The sequence below is a fragment of the Choloepus didactylus genome, chromosome 15, assembly GCF_015220235.1.
Source record: "Choloepus didactylus isolate mChoDid1 chromosome 15, mChoDid1.pri, whole genome shotgun sequence".
Taxonomy (NCBI): Eukaryota; Metazoa; Chordata; class Mammalia; order Pilosa; family Megalonychidae; genus Choloepus; species Choloepus didactylus.
Window position 1 is genome coordinate 5535201 of NC_051321.1, and position 27327 is coordinate 5562527.

The window sequence follows — 27327 nt, forward strand, 5'->3', positions numbered from 1 at the left end:
CATCCTATGAAGAAGAAGGGTTTATATTTTACAACAAAGGGTTAGACTCCATTTTTAGATACCGGACTCCAAATGATAAGATCTAGAAATATTATAAAAAGATCTTTAATTTTTTAACCTAGGAAACTTATTTTCCTGAGAAAATGCCTACAACAAAGAAAACATTGATGTTCTTATCGAGTTTTTTCACAAGCTTTGGGTCTTTCGTTGTTATTTGCTCTCTTCTGGCAACACAAGCGTGGGTCACCAGTACAATTGCCATCAGTGACTTTGCTTCCAATGGTAGCATTGTCATCAACTATGGACTTTTTCGTGGTAACAGTATCCAAGAATTGGATCAAGGACTTGCAGAATCAGACAAAGATTTTGAAGGTAAATGATAAAATAATTCGAATGGATAGACTGAGATGGAATTAACTGGGTATGATTCATGTCATACTACAGTTGGGCCAAAATAACTATTCAGAAATGATTTCCTCATAAACTTGTATTAGGCTATAAGCAGACTTTAATTTTGAAAACTTGCCTTCTCATTATTTCAGCTTCCTCAGTTCTGGCTGTGTCTATTAATACAATCGTCTAAATCATTTTAGCAATGGTCATGTTTAGATGGTCCCTGCCATGATTATTGACAAGTATAAGTGAAAAATAGGTCGTAGCAAGGTGGTGTCTGACAGCCTGCAGGAACAGCAGTTTAAAATGTATTGACTGTGGATTTTTAGTTGGAGCCACTAACTTTATTAGGGGCACGTATGTCGGGAAAAAATAAGTGGAAAACATGGCCAATTTCTTCTTCCTATATTTCAAGTCTATTTCTTTAACCACTTTGAATTTGCATTTTTACCTCCAAAGTACTTCATTGTTGTTGGACCTCATATTAAATTTCCATTAATTCCATTAATTGTATATGTTAAAGGAATTCCTATTTTTTTTGATTCTACCCTTGATGAAGGGAAAATAAAATTTCATTGAGAACGATATCTTGATTTAGCTATTTATTTGACTTTTGGAGTTTGAATATATACCGTTATGTTTTCTAAATTTAAAAGCATATATAAATTACTTAAAATTGAATTTGAATTGTTTAGCTGAAGTCTCCATAGATATAAATTATAGTGTGATAAATGGACTTCGTTTCTAACAAGTGTTGTGTCCAGGTATTGCATGGGCATTTTCAGGTGGCTTGTAGTCATTACAACTCGACTTAAAAATATGCATGACTTTCCACCTTGCACAAATGTAATATTTAGTCCTCCTGTAATACATAAAGGTAGGAGTTTGAGCCACAGATGTTAATTCTAGGTTTGTAGTTTATGACTTTGCAACATCCTTGTATTTCCCAGCTAAAATGTGCCATTTAGACGTCAGCCAAGGCAGGGTTTCTGCAGCGTGCCTTCCCCTTCTCCTCTGACATCAGCTTCAGCCTCACCGGAAGCAGAGAAACCTCACACTACATCAGCCAGAAACTAAGACTTCCAAAGAGCCAGTCACACTTTCAGATATGTGCCTAGTATTTTCCAAGCGAAAAAATGTACTAATTTCTGAATCACCAGTTACATTTGTAAAAACTCAAATATGAGAGAAGGGCTGTGAATTTTTTGATTTCCTGCAGCATCTGCTTGGGACCCATTGGAATTTGAGATAAATGACTAAGAGGAAGCTATGATGAGCCACACCCAGGGAGGGTCCAGATAAGGCAGGTTAGGTCACAGAATCTTTCGTGTAAATGTCCAGGACAGCCTTGAGGGGACGGGGGCAATGTCGGTGGCACAGCTCGATGGGGAGAGCACAGTGTAGCTGGAATATCTGCGTTCGCTTTGCCTGTATTTGCTACCCCTCTGTGGGCAGAGGGACCACCACCCAGTCAGTGAAGAGGTTGGGTAATCGCTCTGGTTGGCACCCGAGCCTGCGACACTTGTAAACAACTCTTTAGATAGGGAAATATCACATAATAGAAAATATGTCACATGCTGCTCAGCTGCTTAAGGTCCATGAATGCCTTATTGGACAGCAGATGGCAATTATTTATGGTGTGACATAGATGCTCTCCTACCGGCTTCTCCTGACCACACTGGGCTTATTTCATAACAGAAACTAGCCGTTGGCAGTGCAACGCGGCCCCACAGACACTGCTTTCCTGCCCAGCAGCAATGAATGGGTTTTTCCGTTGGAGAAGTTAACCTGGTCAGCCTCTTTTCTAGGGTAATTTCACTGAAAATCCCCAAAGAGTAAAGAATATTGCAAAGCTCTGCTGCATTTCTGCATAGGATTTATCACACGGCTCCAATTTGGGTTGTAGATTTTGAAATGAAAGAGCAGAATGAAGCGACAATGGCTAATTACGGAAGTGCCAGTGCAATGCAGCCAACCATAGGTCAGTTTTGGGGGGGAAAGCAATCAGCCAAAGCTGCTGAGGAAATTCCCCAATGTGTAACTAGGTTGCTTGGCCAGCATGGGCTAACCAGGGGATTTACCAGCTCCCTCTAGATGCATTACAGTTTGCCAAACGTCCGGACAACCAGTGAGGACACTGTCTTTGCTCTTCCAACAGTGTTTTAATTTCAGTTCAAAAAGCTTTACCAAGCAGCTGCTACATGACTGAGGGGCTTGGAGACAGAGAGGGATGGTGTGTGGCTCCTGGCCTTGGTGGGAGAGAGACCCTCCATCAGTTAGATTTAACACCCCACCCGCGGTCTGGGGGCAAAGGTATGAGCAGGTCACCCCAAGAACCAGTGTTGGGGAGCGGGTCTGCCAAGACCCCTTGGAGGGGAGCATCTGAGCTGAATCTTGAAAGATGACTTGGTAGAAGGACTTTGGCTCTCTCTGTTGTGCTTTCTCTCTGTTTGAGGGTCTTGGGTGCTGCGTAAATGCAGCCCTTAAAAGAAGACAGTCCCTTATAACTTTGTGGAAATGTAGTCGAGGTCCAAGGGGCACAACGTGTAATCTTCTCACACTTGGAATAATGGAGACGTGACTCACCTGCATTAGGATACAGAGTTCCTGGAAGTGCAATTGCAAATTCTCTCACGCCGACACGCTGACCGAAACATATATTTTTACAGAATCACTTTGACAGGAAAAGTTTTATTAAAGGAATTTCTGTTCACATAACACTGGGTCTCTTTGTTCTCAGTCCCTAGAACAGTTTGGTTTGGAGGGATGTTGTCCTTTAGCCATCACTGTGCCTGCAGCTGTGATTCTCGGACTCCAGGCTGAGCGTGCATCACCCTCCCCTGAGCAATTAAACTAGAATCTCCGGGGGTGACCTGACGTTCCTATTTAAAAAAATCCTTCCAGATGATGCTAATACAGGGTGCTCTTAAATCAGCATTGAATACCACCAGCTTCCACTGTGGCCAGGGGCTAGATTGACTGGTGTGCTTTGCTGTAGTGCATATTTTTTAAGCCCCCTGGATGTGGCCTGTCTAAAGTTGAAATCATTTATATGACCAAGCTCCTGACACGACCCTGCAGAGGTACTGAGGCAGGCTGAGCAAAGACCTTCCAGCTTGGCTGCTCTTTACAGTGCTGCCTTTGAGTTAATGACCAACTGGTGGTTTCCCCCCAATCTGGCTACCCCTGCCCACCCGTTGCCTTGGTCCCCCTCCCCCTGTTTGTTCTCAGGGAACTCAAAATGATACTATTAGCCTGAGCTAAAAATAAAGAGGAAAACAAATCTGCTGCAAAAACTGTAGAATTAATTGCAGAGAAAAGAACAAATGGCATCTATTTCTCCAGAGTCCATGAGCCCCTTCCCCACGGCTCCCACCCCCATCCCTCACCCCATACACAAAACTGATTCTTTTCCTGGAGAGGACTTGCCTGCCATTTGTCCCCCGAGCCGTCTGGGTTTAGCGAGGGTGGGAGACAGAAAGGGCCTCCTCAGGGCTCGGGCCACTGTCATCCCCAAGGGAGTCCTGGCAGACCTCCTAGAGGCTCGTCACAGCAGCAGGGGCCTCCTGGGAGAGCCCTGGGGTCACCGTCTGAGATTCCCTGGTTTAGTGGGTGCTGATGGTATACCGAGGCCCATGGAGTGAGGCTCTCTTCCTGGGAGAGGGACACTCAGCAGTTATTTGTTGAATGAATGAAACCACTGTGGACACTTACAGTCTTCCTATTTTTACGTTGTTATTGAAAAAGAATTTTGCAGTGAACATCCTTATACATAAACCTTTTTTCCAGATCTCTGATGAATTCTTTGCTTAAGTTTCTGGAAATGAGTCAAAGTATGTGATAATTTACCGAGGCTGTTGCTATAATCGCACTTTAGAAAAAGTTGTACCGATTTGCTCTCCTCTTAGCACATCTTACTACTTCCTCACAGCACCGTGTATTGTTGGGAAATGGATTGCTTTTTTTTCATCAGACCCTGGGTATCCATCCAAAGGTGAGCAAAGCAAACACATCCACCACCCGGAGCTCATCATCTAGCCACTCTGGTGGGAAAAGCAATGAACTAATCCTGCAAAAAAAACTTAGATGCTCTCTAAGAAAAGTACAGGAAGCTCACATGCACGTACAATATTACCTTATACAATAAAAAGAGAGTGCAAAACATGCTCTGAATGTCTATTTATCATATCAAAATCTGATCCGCTCCCCAACTGGGGGAGTTTCTCAGAGGACCAGAAATGACACGTTATAAATGATTAGCTGCTCCACCGAGAGGCAGTGGGGCATGGAGACCCCGAAGCCTGTGGCACCCCCACAATTTTCAGAAACTTAGAGAAACCGGAGCTAGAAGGGCTGGAAGGCAAGTGGGGCCCGAGGGGTTAAATCTCCCTGCCTCGGGAGCCCTGGGGTGACCTGGTCCCTGAAGCTCTTTCCTGCTCCCCAGCTGTCATGGGTCCAGGCCCCGCTGTCCTTGGCCCCTTCCCGGGGGCTGCCAGAACCGGTGGCAATTAGTTCCAATTGTGAGGGTGGCTTTCCTGATTCAACTGCTTGCCCCCTAAAAGGAAGAAAAAAAGAGAACTGAATGTATTTGCTAATTTTGTAGGCAGAGAGCAGCTGTCAGATGTTACTGAGGTTTATTGTTAGCAAATTCTTGCAAACTTTCACTGAGTTTTCAGCTTTCATTGTTTGAGTTCTGAGCCTGGAGCTTGAGGGGAGATGCAGTTGTCATACCTAAGTGGCAGGGAATTCAGAACGCTGAAAAATAATTTAAAAAATGGCAGTTAAAATGAGAAATTGTCAACTTAATACATAGCAAAGTGGGGGTCAGCAGACTCCAAACTGACTGACTTTTGAAACATTGTGTCTACTAGATCTTCCCGAAAGTCGAAAGCAAAGCTAAACTTGATGGTGACTTTCTAACTTACTCTGGAAAAGTGGAATGTTAACCACATAAGCATGAACATGTATTTACAGCTTTTAATAAGTGCATAAAGCAGAAAAATCCTCTGGGGTAACCCTGGTGCTTCCGTTTTTTAGTGACGTATCCAAATATCCAAAGTTACCAAATTTTGTTAAGTAGAAAGTTCGTTTAGTCCCCTGAAAAGTTCTGATTAGATCCTGGAGTTGCCCCTTTTGTGCCCAAGGGAGAAGCTGGGTGAGCGTGGCTTGGAAAAGAATTCTTCCAGTGGTGACTAAGTTTGGAAACATCTGCAGCGTTCCACCCTGCCCGTCGATTGGGTGTGTCCTGTTTATTTAGTTTTTTTTTCTTCACTTGCCCTTTGTTATCACCCTCTACTCATTTCACAACAGTGTGGGCTAAGTTAACGTGGTACACATCTCCCCAACCGCAGCATCCCCCCTTGTCGGAGAAAGACACAAGAGGCTCAGCCCAAGGTGGGAAACTTCACAGCATCCAGCCCCCACCAGGGGGTGGGCAGCCCCTGCAGAAGGCAGGTGGTGGGCAAGCCCGCCAGAACCCACCCATCCCCACCTGGCAACACCTTTTTAATTTAACCAGTGCCTTGTTAGAGTTCTTACCTGGGATGCAGAGCAGAGTGATACGCTGAGAATTTAATCATGTGCTAAGAGTCATTAGCAGAAATTGTGAAGCAGCCTGTCACCACTAAGTGCCAGTCTGTATACATGTGCGAGCTGAACTCCAACCCCAATCCCTCCCCTCACCCAGAGCGAAATGTTCTCCTTGCCGCCGAGCTGATAACTCACCCTCCTTCTGTCCCTCTGTCCTCCCATGGGGTTTCGAGGGATGAGTAACTGTTATCCGAGACAGTTCCCATGTTTCCTGTCCCCTGCCCTCTTTCCCTGCCTGTCCCCCTTCTTTTCTGCACTTTCTCACTGCCACGTCCTTCCTCTCTCTGCTTCTCAGCCAGTGCTCCTTGCATCACATCCCCCTCCTGTGCCTTTCGCGGCTACGTCCCTGGGCTTCTCCCCACACCCCCTCTTCTCCTGGAGGCCCCTTGCTCTGGGCTCACCTAGTGTCTTCATGAAAAAGCCCTTTGGCCACCAGCCCCTATGGATGTTCTTAGGATGCCCGGTCGCAGACTCGGCTGGCCACATCTAGAAAGATGTCTGTCTAGTGGTAGGGAAATGTATCATCCCCATAAAGCACTGTTGATTCAAAACAAAACAAGCTGAAGTAACAGAATTAAAATATCCAAAGGGAGAGCCGGCAGACTCCTGTAAGGTGAGTATCAGGTCTTGTTGGAAGTCCTGGGTTGGGTCCCGGACAGTGTCATCTGAGAGGTGAAGTTGACCTGGTCTGTGCACAGATGGGTGGTGGTGGTGGTGTGTGTGTGTGTGTGTGTGTGTGTGTGTGTGTGTGTGTGTTTGACCAGGCCGGCAGGGGCTTTGGAAATCACACCTCATGAAGAACACTCGAGAGATGTGGGGCTGATGATGATGCTGGGATTTATAACCCTCTTCAAATATTTGGAAAGGCAGGAGCGGAGCAAGTGTACTATGTGTTCGGAAGGGAACAGTTAGGACCCCTGGTTAAAAGTTGCAGAGGCTCAGATTGGGCTTCAACACAATGAAGAACTTTTAAATAATTGAGGTGACGTAGGGATAGAAAAGGCAGCCTTGAAAAGAGGGGGCTCCCTTCCCGGGTGTGTTTTAGGGGAAACTTGGGGGTCCTCACGCTGGTGTGGCTGGGAGGGGCGCTCACAGCACCCTGGGGGCTTCTCCAGCTCCAAGGGCCTGGGAACCCTGTGGCTTGGGAGGAAAAGCCTTGACTTCTGAGCAGAACCCAGAAGGACCAGCCCCATTCCGGAACAAATTCCAGAACAAGAGGAATGCTTCTCTGGGGTATGCTGAGAGAGACTCAAAGAGCGCTCTCCCTGGGAACCTCAGACACAGAAACAGACAGAAAGAGCACTTTATTCTTTCGTATCCACCCCCGCATTGTTATTATGCTTTGCAATTCCTAAAGATTTTCTTAGCATGTTACTATCTGCTCTGAAATCTTTTCCACAATTTTTATCCCCTCATATCACTGTGGCTTTCACAGATCATCTTATGCAAGCAATCTATTTAATGTGGTGGCAGACCTCCTAAGGACCTAAAACAAACTGCCAGCCCTTGGAGACCTTTTAAAGCGTGTGGTTGCGGTGAGGCGGCGAGTGTGTGGAAACACGCCTTTCATCTCTGGTCATTTTGTGCTGTAAATGGAGGAGCAGGAGGATGCATTAGGGAGGGTGGCTGATGGTGGTTAAAAGCAAGAGAACAGAAACACTAACAGCCCAGAGCATCTTTGTTTCCCTTTGCATGAGTGAGTCTCGGAAGCTCCCTTGCACTGAAAAAATAGGCAAATTTTATAAAATGCGATTAGAACTTGGAGGAGTTCAGCTGGAGAGAAGCCTGTCCGGCCGACCCGAGTGCCAAACTCCCAACCACTGCAGGTGTTTGAGCCGCGTGGGCATCAGATCCCCTGCCAGCTCCTGTGGAGTCGGGAAGTGGGGTCGACACCTCGGTGAATAAGAACATCTCTGCCTGTCTGGGCTTCCAGCCTTCAGCTCCCACCTGCCTGGTCACCTCCATTAGCCCTTCCCCTTTGCTTTTGAATATCTAACTTGCTACATCCACCTGCCTGGTCACGTCCATTAGCCCTTCTCCTTTGCTTTTGAATATCTAACTTGCGACGTCAAACAAAGCACACATAAATCAACAAAACAGCCCCTGTCGGTGGCCACCCTCGGAAGCCACAGGGTTGCGGCATCCTCACTGCATCCAGGCTTTTGGGGTGACCCACCCTGCAAGTGTCTGCAAGTGGAAGCAGAGACAGAGCTCGGAGGAAAAGGGACATTTTCTACAGATCCCATTAGAGAGCTTCTGAGGCCAGAGGGCTGTCAAACTACCGCAGATTATTAAGGAGGGCGTGCTCTTTCCTGGGGAACTTGAACACTGGCATAAAGACCCATTTTCCTGAAGTACGGGGGTTACATTCATTCAACCACAAACACGACGACTGGCCTGGAGTAAGGAATGTGGCATTCTGGAGGTCCCGCTCCGTCCCGTTCTTATGGGACCTGGAGAACTGCCTGCCCCTTTCTAACTCGAGCATTTCAGGGAGCGACTGGGGAAGGAGCACCAGGGCCTGTGTGGGCATTGGTGGTTTGCACTCTGTACTTACCAAACGTTGTTTCAGTTTTAGGAAAATTGAACAACTCTTCCCAAAAAACCCTGCACTTGGTGGTTATTCTGTTCCTTGTGCTCAGTCTGTCCACGTCGCTGCTGAGCTCTGGGTTTACCTTCTACAACAGCATCAGCAACCCCTATCAGACGTTCTTGGGACCGGTGGGCATCTACACCTGGAACGGACTCAGTAGTGAGTATCGGTGAGAAGAGGCACGCAGTGGGAAAGCCCGTTTTCTTGTCTGTCTCTCTGCCTCTTTCTAATACGCTTGCGCACACAGTCTCATTCAAGCCAGGGACAATTACAAGAAACTTCTCTGTGCTGGGTTCATGCAAGGGGCTGGGTTTTAGTTTCATCAAGCTACATCGGTGATTAAGCATCTCTTGGAAATAGAATTTTGTCTCAAATGCAATGGAGGGAAGCAAAGAGTGCGGTGAGCAGAAGGCTTTAAAGTATATAAAATTTTTTAATATTTTCTATTTGCTTTTGAGTGTCTAATGTAACAAGTTAAAACATACATAAGCCCACAAAGCATTCACTGAGCCTCTGCATTTGTCTAACTCCAAATTAAGCCCCTTGAGACACAGAGGATCACACAGGCATGTACACATATACTCGTCCACTCTTCTTCTCGCCGCCGTAGACCTACATTCCCCTTGGGCTGAACTCCAAGTGTCCCAGCGTAACCCGATGGCTATGGACAGAGAACCACAAATCATGTCACTGAGGAGAATCTGAGACCCACACACTTCTTGGGGGCTCCCTGTGAGCTCTGGTGTCACTCTGCGTTGTTGCCAGGTCATTTGAGGGGTTTGTTGGGTGGGGGTGCTTGGGTGGGTGGAGGATGGAGACAGGATGAGAAGTGGATCACAACTCGCCTCTGCCTCTGGCCAGGGTCGTCACCTCTCTGGCCCGTCCAGCCTCCCTCCAAGGCCTTGCCCTTGCCAGGCAGCTGGATTTCTCCTAAGCTCCCCTCCTCTCGACCACCCAGTCTGATCCCAGGAGCGGACCCAAAGCAGCCCATCCTATGAAGGGGGTGTCTCAGGATGTGGCTGCATGTAAGTCCCAGGTGATACACTTAACAGAGACCAGAAAATTCCATGCACAGGAAAGATGCTCTGGATACGGAGGCTCAGGAAGCCCCAGGGAGGAACTCTGGGCAGCTTCCTCCTCTGCTTCCATGGGAAGCCCCTCGCCACGAACCCGGGGCAGGGGCTGTGGAAGAGGCCCTTGCACTGCTATGTCCTGGCTTTCTGCCAGGTGTGCTGTTGAATGTGCAGAAACTGACTCTCTGAAGTATTTCACTGGCCACTCTGCATTGTAGTAACTTCTCCTGTGGCCAGTGTGGGGCCACTGGACTTGGAGCTGGGAAGAGCCGGCGTGAGCTGATGCCAAGAGCCATGCCACTCACTCACTACACAGGGACACCTGCAACGTGAAAGGGGACTCTTGACAGTGAAGCCAGGGCAACAGGTGGAAACAGGGACAGTCCTGGGCACACCCAGACACACATCCCATTCTGTACTCTTGGCTCAGCCCAGGGGTTCTAGTGTCAGGTTGATTTAGCCAATTCATGCTCGAATGGCCATTCCCTTCTCTTCTGTGTTTTTGTTCCTGGTGGTAAAAACATATCCCCAGATGCAATAAGCATTCATGATGGGCAAAGTGTGAAGGTCCCGTAGAGTGAGAATAAGTCCTTCCTCTGTGACAGCACAGATACCTGAGTGTCAGGTGGGCTAGGGAACTTGCTTACAAACTCAGATATTCTGACCCAGAATCTTTCACCAAACTGTTTCTAGAATTGTAGTGTGCCTCAGTCAACTAAACCAAAAGCCAGACCATTTGGTGCTATTTGATGGGCAAAAAATGAATCATTTTTTATTTTTGTGCATACAATTACAAAGCCAGGGGAAGCAATGGCTTCAGGTGCAGCTGGATTCAGGGTCTTGGGTCATGTCATCAGGACGCTGTTTCCAGCCCGGGCTCCATCTCCTGATGTCCTCTACATTCCCCCTATTTTTAGGAGCCGGGCTCCGTCGTAAAGGCAAGGCGGTTGCCAGCCGCTCTAGGCCACAGGGGTGAGAGGAGAGGAGTGGGCTCCTTGGAGGAAAATCTGGCACTGGTCCGAGAGGGAGGGGACCAGCAGTGTGGCCAGTGAAACAAAACAGACCCAGCACTGCCTGCATCTACAGCCTTCGAGGGTTCAAAACCCATCCCTCCATCGCGTCAAGAAGGGCACTGTTTTCTGCCAGGCCGTGGCTTCCACAGCAACTTTTCTCTGCAGCTGAGCAGAGGCTGATTTTGCACATGGCAGAAGCCCGAGGTGCGGATGGAGGAAAAGATGAATAAATGGGGGGAGGAGAAAAGGGCCCGAGGCCACCCCCCTCTCCCCCTACCTACGTCTAATAACAAAGGTTGTTTGACAGAGAGAGAACTCATGCCACATTCCTTTCCCCAGCTCAGGGACAAGTCCTAACACACTGAGAGGGGCCGGTAGGTGGGCGGGAAAATAATTCGCGGCATGGATTTGCTGGGAGGAGACTTGAATTCTGACGGGGGCTGGAATAAAAGCTTTGTTCAACCTTTTGGCTTTGACTTTGCATCTGGCTTCCACTAAATGCCCCTTGCAGACCTCTTGACCTGAGTGCTTTGCCCTCTGGAGGCTCCTGAGGTTTCCCCACATGAGCCGGAGGGCTGGAGAACTTATCAAAAACTCTGCTACCCAGAGCCTCAGTCTTTGGAGAATCCTTGTCTTGGGTCCCTGGTTGCAGCTGAGGGGCAGAGGCCAGGTTAACTTCAGGCATGTCCTGGAGTTAAGTTCAGGGCTGCTGCAAATCCCTGCAGGGGCTGGATTTGGAAACATTCTCCTTGGCTGGCAGACACATGGAGAGGGTCCATCGGGGAGAAAGAGGTGGCGGGTTTCTTGGCAGAACGGAGCGATTCTGCTTGGAGCAGAGAGAGAATGCCAGCACCACCTCCTGGGCTTTTGTGCCCTCTGACCCCAGCCTGCCGTCTGCCCCACACTGGCCTGAGGAACCCACGACTCAAATGGGGGAGAGTGACATTGCAGCTCACCCACCCACAGGGACAGGCTGGAGGGGAGGCCAGTCTGCTGGGCTCTCAGAGCTCCTCCTGCTACCCCGGGCTCCTCCAGCCCTCTGTACAGGCTCGTGGTCCAGGAAGCCAAAGGAGACAGGCGGTTAGGGGCAGGGCAAAGCCACAGGGCATCTTGTCCCTAAAGGGGGCTGACAGCTTGGCCTCTGTGGGGTGGTGGCCCTTCCCGGTTCATATCAAAGCTATAGGCAGCCCCTTTAGAAAAAGTGTTTAAACCTGTGTTCATCCTACTCCTTTATGCTGGTGCTTTTATGAGAACCTTCACAAGAGCATAATGAAGGATAATGAAGGCGCATGAGGCACCTGGAGAGCATCAGAGAATGGGGGCTTTTGTAGGTATAAATTATTAAGAAATAAAATCATTAAGTCAAAGATGAAAGCAGACCATCAAGGGCAGTTAAAGCATTCTCCTTGCACACACACACACACACACAAACCATCTAATTAAGGTCCTTTGGAGGACGGTGTTGAAGACTTTCCAGGGCATGGGTTATGGCCAGGACACATTTGACGCCAAAAATGTCAGTCTGGTTCTGAGTATATGTCAGGGGACTAAGAGTCCCACAGAGCTTGTCCCGAAGGACTTCTGTACTTGGAATTCCCCCCGATGGCCTCCAATATTGGGTGCCTGCAGATGGTCAGAGCCTGGCTGTGCTAGACCATGCACCTGCCTCACCACCAACCGTGTACCATCAGCATTATTTCCCTTTCGGAAGACGTGGAGTGGGGCTTCGAGGAGGGAAACATGTCACCTGAGCTCACCTAGCCAGGCCCCTGAACCCTGCCCCTTTCATCTAAAGAGGCCCAGGCAGCTCTCCAAAGCTCAAGCTAAGCAATGCTCTCTGGGGCAGTACAGTCTGATGAATGCAAAAGGGAAGACACCAAATGAAAAATTCCTTTCTATAATGAGTTGAGTCAGGGTAATTTCTTAAATGATGCCACAGGCAGTGGCTCCCCAGGGCCGATAGAATGAAGTTCAAGACCCTGGTGTTTGAGGCTCTCTGGGGGGAGGGAGAGGATTCCCATCTTCTGTATCCAATGCTTAGAGCCTCAGTGTCTCCCAATGGGCTGGGCTTGCTTCCCACACTGCAGGGATGCTCCGAGCTCTTGATCTATGCCATGTCTTTGCCCATCTGCCTCCTCCACTTGAAAGGCTGTTTTCCTTCCTAGTCCTTTCCGATTCGTTTTCATCCATGCATTCCTCTATAGCCAGCTTCTCACTTGACTCTCTGGTTCATGCATTCATTCCCTCACTCATTCATTCAGCAAGTCCACTATGTATGTTGCCCTAGGCAGCAGGCTGTTTGATACATCGCTTTACTGTCATCACCAGCACTATTATTGAGCGTTTACACCAAGGCCACTTCTGAAAGGATTTGAGCCAGAACGTTTGCTCTTGGTTGTACACTGCCCTGCACCATTTTCAGTGCTCCATGCTTAGAATCTAGTTTGTCTTATATTTCTTTTGTATTCTTCCTAAAAGATTGTCAAACTCAGTGTCCTTCCTCAGTAAATGCCCAGAGAGTACATGTTCCATGAAGAAAATAAGTGACATTAAAAATACGTATCACCATGTCATTTACGAAATTTAATCTTCTTTTCAGCCTCCTTTATTCTCCTGACCATGATACTGTTTGTGGGGAACACGCAGTCCAATCATCTCTCAGAAGAATTGTCCCAGATACTTTATCCAACAGCCATGCATAAAGGAGCAACTCACCATTATGGGTACTCGTTTTGGCTCATGTTCCTCGTCATTCTTCTAAATATCATCACTGTGGTCATCATCGTTTTCTACCAGAAGGCCAGATACCAGCGGAAGCAGGAGCAGAGAAAGCCGATGGAATACGCACCGAGGGATGGAATTTTATTCTAAACAGACATTTTTATGTCAGCTCCCCTAAGCAGTCACTTCTTAGCTTGTCTGGTAGTCAGCATGGTGAATTGAAGCCCTGAATGACTGTCATTTTGCAATCATGTTCATTATCTCATCAGAGTATACTATTCATAATGACCTACCCCTTGAAAAGGGTGCCCACGAGGCCGGAGAAGATGGATGGGAAGATGCTGCCATCCCATGTAACGTACAAAGCCCTAGAGTGATTATGAGCTGATGGACCTTTTGGATCTGGTCTTATTATTTCAATTAAACAGGCTTGCATTAAACATCTTTCATCCAAGTAGCTCAAAGCACTTTACCACTTATGATCTCATTGTCCTCAGAAAGGACCAGGTGTCATCATCTCCATTCTATGCAGAAGATTTCTGGGTACAGAGGGATCAGAACTCATCTTTCCAGGATGGAGTATTGGAGGCAAATGTGAGATTCAAGGGTAAATGACCTGGTCTCTACATCCTCAGTCGCTGACAAACTTGAGCCCAGCATTGAGCAGAAATGCTGAATCTGTGACCCTCAAACCCATTTTTGAAATTCCAGGGTGAAATTCTTTGGAGGGAAGAGATTTGGAAGTGGAAAGAGGGTCAGGGAGATGGAAAAATTATAACCCTGCAGTCTACATGCTACATAGGCTAAATACTGTATTTTTGATTGAAAAAGATTGTAGTGAATGGAAGTGAAACATTGCAGCAAGTTCTAGCAACAAGTCCATCACCCAAGCGTCTGTGATTTCCTGCAGCGTAGACACAGATGTAGCTGTTCAGATGGAAACGCTTCACCTGCCAGCAGCCTCCCGCACTGCTGGGTGCTGAGGAAGAAATGATTGAGAACACTGTGGTTTTGCAGGCATACCCAGAATCAAGCCAGAGCAGACAATGGAACCCAGGCCTTGGGTGGCCCTCTAAGAACAGGTGGGTGAACAGGCTCATGGTTTTATCAGAAGACAGTGGGCAACCAGGAAAATTAAAATACCACCAGAATGGATTTGACCTTCTTTGCCAGTGGGATGTATTCTCAGAAAATCACTTTGAGAATCTTTTGCACTTGAGTGTCCCACAAATAAGCCAGGTGAAACATCAAAGGATTCTGAAATAATTGCCTCTCACATCTTAATGGAATGAGTCAAAAGGAGCAGAATTCCCTTGGTGAAATTTGCAAAGCAGAAGCTCTTTGGACAAAAAGATAGACAATTTGTGAAGGAAAAAGTGATTAATGACCTTTGCTCTTAGTTTTTTTTTTTTTAGAAGTCAGTCTTAGAAATAAGATTTTTCATTCAAGGAATATTCACTGAGTACCAGGCTCCATGTCACCCCGAGCCCTGGGCTGTCACGGAGCCCACCCTTCAGCTGTCAGAACAGACACATTCCATTTAAAGCAGGTAGTTAGTTCCCAAATTGTGCTCATTCTCTGAAAGGTCAGTTCTCTGTAGTCTCCCACCCAAAACTCGTACTAATTCAAGGACATGTTAATTTATTAAGAAAATTTGAATGCATTAAAAATATGATCTTCAATGATGAATGTTTTCTAAGTTATTAGAGGCTATAAACATATCCGTTCTTTGTAGGTTTGAATTTTGCATCAGATTTTGACAATGTGGCCAATTAAGAGGAAATGGATACAGGTAACAAACTCATGCAAACAACTTCACATTAATGCAATGGTTTTGTATAATGTAGAGAACACTGAATTTACTCATCCCAGCATCCGAGCAGAGCCCAATTTCCTTAGGGAACAAATTGTCTTACTCTTTTAGTCATAGATTACATTTATGGAAGCATCTTGAAGTATAGGAATCCGGTAAAGGGAGCTAGGTTTCCCAGTGGGGGAGAGGAAGGTAATGGCTCCTTAGAATGAAGGTGTTAGGTAATGAAACTACCAGTGTGCACGCAGTGGCAACCGTGGTGAGCAAGAACAAGGCTTGCACACTCTGAGAAGCACAGGCAGTGCCGAAGGAACCACACGCACCTCCCTGCCCAGCTTCCGAGATGGGGCCTTTGGTGACTGCTCCCGGCACAATGAGGCAGACTGAGCATCTCCTTTTTCAAGGAAAAGAACGCTATTGGGTAGCAATTTGCTGTTCCCAAACAGCTTTACATATGTACGTTCTCTTACAATTGATATAATGGAGCCATCTGGAAACACTGTTTTGAAGGCGTCCAAGCTATTTTTTGGAATTAGATATGACCCTTAATTAATCCATGTGGTCTTGTTATGATGAGGTGGGTTACAAAGTCGATCTATATTAGCAAAAGAGATAAATTATATAAAATACCATGGTCTTCAGTTATATTTTAAAAATACAACCCATGATGATAACTTCAGGGAAATTAATATACTCGGTGCTTGGGTTCCTGCCAGTTAGTTGACATAGGCCAAGCACAGAGTGGTACACGAGGTAACCTCAGGGCAAGGTTTCCTGTGATTAAAATACCAATTATTGTCATTATCTTCCTTATCAGCCTATTTGATTGTCTCAGCAAACCTTGCAGATTAAGCAGAACAGGGAGCATTGTTTTCTTGTACAGGACAATCGAATGTGTTATCTGTTATGACCACTATACATTCTTTGCACTCTTGTACCTTACAAGTGGGGTCAAAGGTAGAGATGTCTTCAAAGCCACCAGCAGGAAGCTCTGGAGAAGGCAGTTCTGAGGCACGCTGCAGACCCCCGTGCTTTCCCTCACTCGTGCCATCTGAAGCTCCTGGGAACAGATGCTGCGAAGGGAAACCGCCAGGCAAAGTGGTGGGGGGGTGGTCTCCGTCGGCCCCCTCCCCTCCCTGCCCAGCGGCGTCCTCTGTCTCCTTCACGGGAACCAGCAGGTCAGGGCGGACTTGCCAACAGGCTCCTGGTCCCCTGATCTGAAGGCTTCCCGCTGCCTGACCAGGGGAGTGCACGCAGCGCGGGGGGGTGGGCAGGGATGGCTGGAGTCGGGGGCCTCTCTGGCTGTGAGACCCCAGCCCGGGGAGAAGCCGGGGCCCCGTGGGCTCTGCGCCCCTCTGGACTCTCCCGTCCTTGGCACCCAGAACCCAAGTGGCCAGAGGCGTGGGAAGGCTGAGCCCTTCCCTAATAACTGCGGGTGTTCCCAGTCCCATCCCTGAAAGGCTCCAGACTCGGGGACACAGGTGGAAGCTCCGTTTGTAGACGGCCTGTTGCCCCGTAGCCTGCTGTGGGAGACCAGCCCAGCCCCTGCCGCTCTGTGAGCCTCTCACTGATTAAGAAATAAATAGTAGTAACTATTAGAAATGATCATCTGTGTGGGGTTAAGCAGAGAAGTTCTGCAGTCCAACTGCCTGGACTCTGCTCCTCGTGGTTTGAGTAAGTTGATCTGGCAAAGCCTCATTTTAATCGTATGTGAAATGGGGATGATCATTGTGGGTTTATCTCATAGGACTGTGTGAGAATTAACCGTGCTAAGGGGTATAAAGGGCTCAGTGCCCTCCAGAACTGACAGGCCCTCCTCTCCCTTCCTCCCACCCCCCTCTTCCTCCCCCCCGCCTCCACTGGTTTGCTCAGGCAAGGGCACCTAATTTGTTTCAAAGCATCTCTCAGCCCGGGCTCCGGTGTGAACCTGCGCTGGAGAGGGCCGGTCTCCTCAACATGACCCCCCGACCCCCGTCTCCCGAGGAGGCAGCAGAACCAGTGACCAAAGGACTTAGGTTGTTGAGTTGTGATCTTACAACAGACGCAGCCTTAGGCCCGGTTGCTCGTGGTGGCGAGGGTCATCGGTTTATCGCGCTGCACTTGAAGGGGGCCTGCACGTGTTTCTGAAGCTTTAAAGTGCATTGTGGGAAACTGCACTGAGGGATTTTATAGACATTTAATTACAACACACCCTGCTCACTTGAGTCCCTATTCTGTTTGTGTTTATTATGCTCTTCCTGAGAAACATCACCCAAAGACTGTTTGAAAAAAAAAATTATAGCATCAATTAGGATTTTCAACAACATTCTAATTTAAAAAAAGATGTATCCGTGACAGACTTCAGAGTGGAAAAGTTTAATTTTCAAAATGTTTAAATGATTAGTGAAAAGAAAGATCTAGATAGAAATACATTATATTTTATGACTATTAATTTGAAACAAACTATATAAAAACCCAACACCTTTCCTCCCTCCCACCCCCTGAAAAGAAGGGTAGACTTTTTAATTTTAACCTTGAACCTCTGTGGAGTGATTTACTCAGCTGGTAAAACTGAATCACAGCATGTCAACTAAATGTTCAACTCATGTAAATCACCCTTCCAGAAGTGGGAGGTTTTCCTTTTCTAACTCATTGCACGGGGAGGTTGGGATGCACCGACGATGTTCCGGAAGAGATGTTGAACCTGGTCCTCATGGGGCTCCAGCAGCTGCAGCAGCAGTAAATGTGTCTTGCCTTCCAGGTGCCAGGCTTGAGTGCATGTCTGCTGTAAATGCTTTGCATGTGAGACTTCACTTGATCCTCCCGGAGAAAGCTTGTGTTGGTTTGTAATTAACTCCATTTTATAGGAGCTCCTGAGGCTTAGTGAAGGTAAGGCGTGTCCTTCCATGGTACAGCCCGGGGGACGCTGAGCCGGGACTGGACACAGACCTGCCTGCCACTGTCGCCCGAGAGGCCCGCAGCTGTGGGAAAGAACCTCGGCTGGTATCACGCGTGCGTTTAAAAGGGTTGCGAGGAGTCTGAGGAGCACGTCCAAGCACCAGTCTTGACCACCGTCAGGCATGTGCCACTCCAAATAACTGAGTCCGCAGGATTCTTGCTATGTCCAATTTGGTAAGCATTCACTTTTAATTAAAAATTTAACCCTTTTCTCCAGATGCCACTCATTCCATGTTACCATCCCTGTCTTCCTAAACGGATCATGTTCTTAATACAGAATTAGCTCCTCTTAGTGCCTCTGCAATTTTAAGTACAGATCATTATACTGAAGTTCGCTGGCGTGGGGGAGAAAGCACATGCACATGCGTCAGGAGCAGGTTTCAGTCAATCCTCACTAAGAACATATTCACTGAGCACTTACTTCAAGGCATGGAGGCAGGAGCTGGGACCCAGCAGTGTGCAGGACAGACAGGGGCTTATGGTGCAGCCGGGCAGAGAAACGTGGAGCCCATTGAAAAAGGCAGCATCTGAAGGACAACCACTGGGAGCCCTGGAAGGGGAACCTAAACCAATCTGAAGAGGCTTCCTGGAGAAAGACGTGGCCCAAGTTCCCCCGTAAATGGTGACCTTGAGCAAGGACGGAAAAGGGCCTTTGAGATTGTCTAATGCCACTACGTGCCCTGCAGAGGAGCAGAGGAAATAGGGATATACTGAGCTAAGGAATGGCCTTCTCAACTGAAAAGTGAAATAAAAGAGTAGAAGAAGAGTTGGGAACTCCTAAGTTCTTTTTGTTTCTTTTTAATTTCTTGGAGTTTACCTTTTAATCAAACATTTACATAAACATGAAATGTGAAAATGTTAAGGAACCAAGCATGAGCTTTGATTCATACATGTTTCCTACAGAATGTTCTGTATAAAAATATTATTTTTGTGAGTGCCTATGTTCTGAGAGTAACAGAGTGAGCCCACAGATGCCAGGATCTCACTTTGCTGTAGTGTTGCTGAAATACTCTCTTTAGATTTTACTCAGCAAAATCCGATAAATGAATAATGATGACCATCAGGTGTATTCAATAGAATGTGAGAATGTTCATTTCATATTCCTGGAATGACGAATCCTTTAACCCAAGACTCTTTCATCTTTCACTCAAATTTAAGTGCCAAAGACCACATGGTAAACTGTTGCAGAAACTCCAGAATCATCGGGCTGGGTATCTCCTGACCTTTTACTGAGCACCCCAACACACCAGCTGTGTCAGTCAGGGTTCCCCAGAGAAACAGAACCAGTAGGACATAAGCAAACCAAGAGAATTGGCTTGCACGGTTGCAGGGCTGGCAAGTCTGACGTCTATGGTGCTCCAGCAGGCTGGACACTAGGGCAGGATTTTATGCTGCAGTCTGTAGGCAGGATTTCTTCTTCTCCAGGAATCTTCAGTTTTGCTCTTCTGACCTTCAGCTGATTGCATGAGGGCCACCCATATTATCGAGGGCAATCCCCTTTACTTAAAGTCACCTGATGGCAGATGCGCACCACATCTACAAAACACCTGCACAGCAACACCTCGCTTAACATGTGGTCAAATAACTGGACACTAGCTGTGATGACACATAAGGCTAACCATCAAACCAGTGTTTCACACCTGCTGTAAATGTGGTTCCTTTGGGAAAGTTTTATGGCTAGTGCCAAGCCAGCCAATAAATCATCATCTCCAACAGCCTGCTTAAAGAATTTTTCTCCCAGGGTAAAATTGTCTAGGTTAATGCCTCCATGAAAATTTTGTATGCATGGACTTATTCAATGATGCAGAGAATTTTGATAGCAAGATTGATGGCACATCATTTTTTTCAGGGGATCATAAAAGAGATTGAAGACATTTAAAATGCACCACAGCTATAGACCAGGGGGTCTCAAAACCTTTTGGTTCCGGGACACTTTTACAACCTTAAAAACAACTGAGGACTCCGAAGAGTTTTTTGTTTACGTGGGCTATGTCTATTGATATTTATCATATTAGAAATTAATAATATGACAATATTTTTATTTATTTGAAAATAGTAATAAACCCATTACATATTGATATTTCATGGATTATGAAAATTAATTATGAAAATTTCACATTTTTTATGAAAAACAACTGTATTTTTCAAAACAAAATTAAGAAGAGTGGCATTCTTTTGTATTTTTGAGAATCTCTTGAATATCTGGATTAATAGAAATCTGCTGGATTCTGACATCTGCTTCTGCCTTCTGTCATGGTAAATCATTTTGGTGGAAAAAACTCCAACCTCACACAGAAATGTAGTTGCAACAGGGAGCAGTATTTTAAGAGCCTTTGTAGATAACTTTGGATATTCTTCTTTGATATGCCACCAAAACTTGACAGGTAGTTGCTTCTTAAGGCCTGTTTCAGTGTGGGATCTGAAAGCACATCAGTGAGATTTTCCTTCTCTGCTTTGTTGGCCTCTGTGTCTCCTGGTACTGAGAATGGGTCTATTAACCCATTTGTTAATGGATCTATTAACACTTTTTGGTTGCTTGGAAACTATGGACTCACTAAGATACAGAAATCGTCTAAATGTTAACATATTTCATTATAAACAGTGGAAATTCACATTTGTTAACATCACCACCAATCTCTTCAGGGAAGTCTTTCAATACTGGGAAACTGTTAAGCTCACAATGGCAGATTAAAATGTTCCCAAATTCTAATTCTCACTTGGAAGCTCAAATTTTATTACTGGCAACAAATAATTGTCAGTTGTTTTCCTTGAAATGACAAGCTCATTTTGTTCTTTTTTGAGCAAATGTTGCTAAATACCCAAGCCTGTGTAACCATCGTTTGTCAGTCCATTTTATGTTGTTTGTCAAGTAAAAATGGAGTTTCATGAAAAAAAAGCAGTTTGTTCCGCTCACATTTCAACCAACCACACAATGCTTTTCCTTGAGTCAACCAGTGTACTTCAGTGCACAGCAGAAATGCTTATGTGCACATCCTATCTTGTAAAACAGAATACTAAAAAAGATAAGCCATTGAAAAATATTTATTAAAATCGATAATTTTTACTTTAGGTGAAGATGTTTCTAACTGAAACTGGCTTTTTAACTTTTTCCTGCAAGTGTGTTGTCGTAAAGAACACACTGATTACTAGTGCAGTTTGGGGACACTTTCTTGATTCATGCAAAAACATGAGCAATTTCAACCCAGCATCACTTTTCCACCTTTGGTTCAAGTATTACAGTAAAACCAGGCAAATAATATCTTAGTATTCTTATGGAAATAGTTTGAACCTTGCAGACCTCCCAAAGGAGTCTCAGGAGCCCCTGGGATTCTGGGGACCACTCTTTGAGAACTGCGGCTATAGATATCTCCCACCCAAACTCTGCCATTCTGGAATAAGTGAGCCAAATACAATTTATTCCGTAAGTGCCACACACTTGGTTTTGGTCTTCCCATCAGTTCAATTTCAAGGTGGAATTCCTAGGGGTTGGAAAGATTTTGCATCTTTAAGACAACCTCTGTATCTTATTATTCACTTATATAGGTAGCTTCTTAGATTTGTACAAAAGGCTCCTTCTCCAAAATGGTTGGAGGCTAGCCCAGAACCCAGCTGAAGAGTAGTCTTCAGCTTGATGACTTGGAGTTTATACCACCAGTGAAAAGTTCCTGGATAGTGGTTTTGAGAGAGTCAATTGGTCTCTTCATGGGGCCTCAACAAAGACACTTGAGGTGTTGACACTTCCAACTGGTCTGGTCTGCATCCAGGCTGCAGGGTCCCACACGGGCATCTGGTGGACCCACGTGCACAGTAAGGTCAGTCTCTGGGGGTTACCAGCCTGAGGCCCTGCTGTGCCATTTGTAAACAGAACCCTGCAGCAGACCTTCTTACGGGGAGGAAGGTCGCTGAATCTATGTCTGTTGGCAATGACTGTTCCGGGCTCCTTTCTTCAATTAGACTCAACATTCTATATTTTGAAGCTCCATTATGTTTTCAAAAGAATCCACATTCATGTCTGGTTTGTAACCGTTTTTGCTGCATTTTAAAGAGCTTGCCCTTGAATTGACCAGACATAGAAGCAAGTGGTGCAGCAAATGTGAAATCTCTGCGTTCTGAACTGCGCACCAGGTTCAGTTGTAGCAGATGCTCTGATGGGAATGCTGCCCAAAGACCCCGAGACCCTGCAGCGCAAGGCTCTTCTTGAGGAAATCTGCTCCCCGAACCTTCTCCAAAGGCTCTAGCTTCAGTGGGTTTCGTTTTAGGCTGAGGCAATCCGTAATGTTCTTTGTTTACATCTTCAAACACAGGAAAAGCTGAAAAAAAAGAGTGAGGGGTAACTTCATTGGCTCCTCAAACCTCTGGAGACTTGTATTTGGGAAATTAGGTTTCAGTTGCATCTTCATTTTGATCTGGGGTGTGGGAGGGCCTTGGTTCTTGTCATCGGGTCTACCATCTCCTGAGGACAGTGGTGTCCAGAAAGCCAAGGAGCCAGTTGGGCTATTTGCCCCTACACTGAATTGTCTCAGATTCTTGTATTGCTAAAAAAATTCCTGGGTTTTCCTTTACAGGTAATTGTGCTCGTCCCTTGCTGCTTTTTTCCCCCTCTCAGTTTTCTATCTCAATGTTGTTCAGACATCCACAGAAGGCGTGTCCCCTCTTCTAAGTTGTGAACTGTAATTTTACATGAGCTTGGAAACCACGGATCCAAGACTCTTGCTTCCTGCCTTCTTGGGCTGAGCACTGCACTGACACCTAGAAATACAGAGACAAAAAATGATGAGGACTGTCATGGAGAAAGCACAGTGTGCTACAGGGTTGCAGTGGAGGGAGCAAGTAGCTGTTCGAATGGGTTGGTGAAGCCTTTGTAGAGGAGGGGATGTGTTTATGGATCCTTGAATGATGAGTAAGGGTCCATCATGTAAAGATGGAGGGATGGACACCACTACCCCCTACCCCCAAACCTCTCTTTGAGAACTGCTTTTTGAATTAGTTCATGGGCCACCCAGGAAGTCCCCTTACTCGAGAGTCCTGACCCATCTTCATCCACAGCTCTATCACTGTTTATATTCACCAGTCTTGGTTTGAATTAACTGGTTCCCAAAACCAATACATCTGCCTATAGAATAAGAAGATTTGCCTCCACCGGGGATGTCCAATCTGTTTTGAGTAGTGGTCCCTGTTTGGAAGGGTAGAAGTTCTTCCGTAGTGGCTGGAAACAGCCTCCAACTTGCAAATAGGTTTCTAAATCAGTTTTAGTGATATCTGGGCACAGAACTCTGTTGAAACAATATTTCAGAAAGAAGGTGAGGGTCGCATGACCATCTCTATTACATAACTGAGAATCTAGAGCTCCACTTTTCACGCTGCTCTGGAGAATGATTAGATAAGTTATGTCACATCCACATAATGGGATGTGATGAAGCAGCTGAGAAGGATGCTTGGGAAGGAAATTTCCACAATACGACGTTGTGTGGAGAGGCAGAGTCAGACTGTTAGCACAAGTTTTCTCTGGATGTTGAGGTGCCCTTGGGTTTTATTTTACCCTTCCATTTTCCTGAATTTTCTACAGTCAGCATGTATTGCTTTAATATTCTGAAATGACAATCCACAGCATGTTTTTAAAAAGAAGGAGAACAGAAAGTGAAGGAAATCACCCCATTTGTTATGGTACCTGTGGGTCTTAGAGCAATAGTCAAAATTGTAGGAAAAAAAAGTAAAACTTGAGTTGGAAAACCTGCTGGGTTAGATTCCAGCTGAAAAATTGGGAGAACAATAAGATGAAATCCACCTGCCTCAGAGAGCTGTCACCAGGATGAAATGAGATGATTTAAACCACTAATTCTCAAGCAATTGTTGGCTGTGGCTAATAAGGATACTCCATGGCCATTCTATATCTATGTGCTACCACTCCCAGGGTCAAGTGCATCTTCAAGATGACCTTGGAAGTTTTCCCTCATTTTTGGGTTATGCTCTTTGGACACATTCATCTTAGGTCTGGAGGGCATGGAGAACTTGAGCAGAAGGAAGATCTGAAGGAAAGTGTTCCGGTTTGCTAATGCTGCCATTATGTAAAACACCAGAAATGGATTGGCTTTTATAAAGAGAGTTATTTGGTTACAAAGTTATAGCCTGAAGGCCAAGAAAATGTACAAATGAGGGCATCAAAGGAAGGCCAATGGCATCTGGGGAACCTCTGTTAGCGGGGAAGGCACGTGGCTGGCGTCTGCTGATCCCAGGTTGTGTTCCAGCTCCTCTCTCAGCTCCTGTGCATTCTTCAAAGTGTGTCTCTTGGCTGCAGCACCTCCTTCTGTCTGTAAACTCTTTTACAGAACTCCAGTGATTGAATTAAGACTGACCCTGAATGGATGGGGTAACACTTCCATGGAAAGTATCCAATCAAAGGTCTCACCCACAGATGATTGAGTCACATCTCCATGGAAACACTCAATCAAAGGATTCCAACCTAATCAACACTAATACATCTGCTCACACAAGATTGCATCAAAGAACATGATGTTTTGGGGGACACAATACATCCAAACCAACACAGAAAGTGTTTTCTGATAAGCCCTGGGCAGCAGTAGATGAAGGAGAGTTGTGAACTGGCCAGTGGCTCTTGGGTGGGTGGGACAGAAAGGCAGGGGGCTCACCCCAGCCACTGGTCAGCTCTCCTGCAGGGCCACAGCACTGGGTGGTGGATGAGTCCAAGATCAGAATGTTTCCAGCCGGAGACTGCCAACTCACTGAGCTGGGGCCTCTGCTCTTTGGGCCCGTTTCCTAATTTGTGTAGTAGGATGTACTCCATGAACCTGGGCTCACTTCCAGGTGGAAACATCTATGATTAGGTCAGTTTGGGTCTTTCATGAGATCTGAAAAAGGCAATTCTGGGAGATTTTTTTTGTTTCTAATCAAGCATGTTTTCATGCAGGTAGACTTTTGGGGAGTAAAAAGATTTGGCTTAATCTCATCAGGCATGTTGAAAATGAAGGATTTTTCATTTGGGGAGCATTTCTCCTCCAGATGGGGGTGGAGTCTGGCTATGAAGGGAGAGGAAAACTCCTCTGCAGACAGACGGTCAGCAGCCTCTGCCTTGGACCCGAGGGCTGGGCCTGCTTCCTGCGCCATTGAGAAAGCAAGATGGTGCTTGTTCATCACTCACCGACAATTTAGTGCAGGTTCAAGAAGGGAAACTTCTGCCCAGGCCAGGAGAAAGACTGACGCAAGCTTTCAAAGTCCACATGTTTGAGCTGTTAGCAGTGTGAGCTGAGCAAAGTTCAGGACTCCTCGCCATCTGGAATTCAGCCTGTAACGAAAGGACGTTGCACAGGAACTTTCAAAGGCGACACGGTATCTTCCTCACCATCAACAAAACATGAGAAAAGACAGCTGCAGATTTTTAAGTGACCACAATGTCAAGGGTGGTGGTGGAGGGAGAATTTTTCAGCAGGATAGAGCCTGTTAGCCCCACTGAGACGAATGAAAGCATTCTTCAGTGGCTCCTGCAATTTTCCTTAGGAATGTGCAGACCAGGGTTTGAAAAAGGTCCGCTGATAAATGCAGTCCTTGTCACCCGGAGCACCTGCTTGCAGAAACAGCCCTGCTTTCTTGCCCAAGAGTCTCTGTTAGGTGGAAAGTTGCCAATTACACAAAAGAATGTTCATGATTAGCCAACGATGCTGTGATGCCCGGCAACCAAAATGGGTGAAGAGCTGGCACTGGGGGTGGGATTTAGCCCTGCTGTTGGTGAGGGATCAAATTGTGATCCCTGAAAAAGATTCATTTCAGTCCTCACACCCAGTAGTATCTCAGAACATAAACTTATTTGCAAATAGGGTTGTTTCAGATGGTTTTAGATGAGGTCATACTAGAGTAAGGTGGGTCCCCAATCCAATGAGACTAGGGTTCATTATAAGAAGAGTGGAATTTGGATCTAGAGACCGACAGACACAGGGAGAAGGCCATGTGACGATGCTGAGATTGAAGAGCTGAGACTGCAAGCCAAGGGCTGCTGGCAACCGCCAGCGGCAGGGAAGGCATCTCCCCTACAGGTTTCAGAGGGAACACAGCCCTGCTCCCACTTTGGTTTCAGACTTCCAGCCTCCAGAGCCATGAGACAAAAAATTTCTGGTGTCCTCAGCCACCCAATTTGGGTTTATTTGTTACAGTATTTCATTTGTTAGGAAACAAAGACGCTGTCGATGGACACACCAGCCCCACCATCTCATCAGCTCTGGGAGGAGAGGGGTTAGAAACTTCCACACACCTGTCCACACAGCTGCGGATGACTCCCAGGGAGCCAGAAACGATGGAAGATTCTCCTGGCTGAACCTGGCCAATGAGCATCCACAAAATTCAAATATCAGCCAGCACACAGTTAAAAAGTGCTGGGCAAAAACTCTCCCTCTGTCTTGCAGAAGTCCGCAGACAGAGCCCCCAGTGCCCCAGTGCCTTCCTGTGGGGCTGGCATGGAAATTCCACTCTGAGAGTGACAGAGCAGGAGGGGTCTTCCACGGGAAGGCAGCTTAGGGGTCTCTGGGGCAGTGGCTGCCTCTTGATTCTATCCCCTCTAAGGTATCTCAGGTGGGGAAGATGATGTAAATGTGTCAAGGTTCCAGCGTATAAGATAGGGAGTGGGTCAACGGTGTTCTTTATGTTTTTGAAATCGATCAGTAAAGATATTAAAGATGAAAAAGAAACATTTTTAAAAAGTGCTTTATCTGCCATTGGCACCGACGTACAGGAGGCTGTAGAGTGGGATTTGGGGTCACGCAGCCCTGGTGTGACCTTAGCTGAGCCCCACCAACCATGGACACTTCTCCGGCTCAGTGAGGCTGGCTTTTGCCAAATCCCCATGATACCCCTCAAGGACCCAGGGGAGTGCCCCTGGGTCTCCCTCTGGCTGGCTCAGTTTCCCTGTCTGTGAAAGGGGGTGGCGGTAATAGCTGTCCTTGTCCTAGAGGTCATTAGGAGGTTAGAGGAGGCAATCCACAGGGAGGACCTGGCCCTGGCCAAGGGTTCCTTCCATCTCCCCCATGCACCTATGGCACTGGGCAGCCCGTGGGGACCTGTGGGCCGGGTGCAGGGGGACATGTGGCCAGCATCACTCTTGGGGCATTTTAGACCCCTCTCTAGTCATTATGGGGTTTGAGACAGCTCCAGGGTGTTCTGGGGCATTACTACAAGGACTGGGAGTGTATG

General features: G+C 46.5%; 1 protein-coding gene across 1 annotated transcript; it reads left to right on the plus strand.

Annotated features, from left to right (window-relative positions):
* The first annotated feature begins 89 nt into the window (after positions 1 to 89).
* On the plus strand, positions 90 to 15008 carry CLRN3 (clarin 3). Its single transcript, XM_037805034.1, has 3 exons — positions 90 to 372; positions 8555 to 8734; positions 13261 to 15008. The coding sequence occupies exons 1-3, from the start codon at positions 144 to 146 to the stop codon at positions 13530 to 13532; spliced, it is 681 nt and encodes a 226-aa protein (XP_037660962.1). The 5' UTR covers positions 90 to 143; the 3' UTR covers positions 13533 to 15008.
* Positions 15009 to 27327: the final 12319 nt, after the last annotated feature.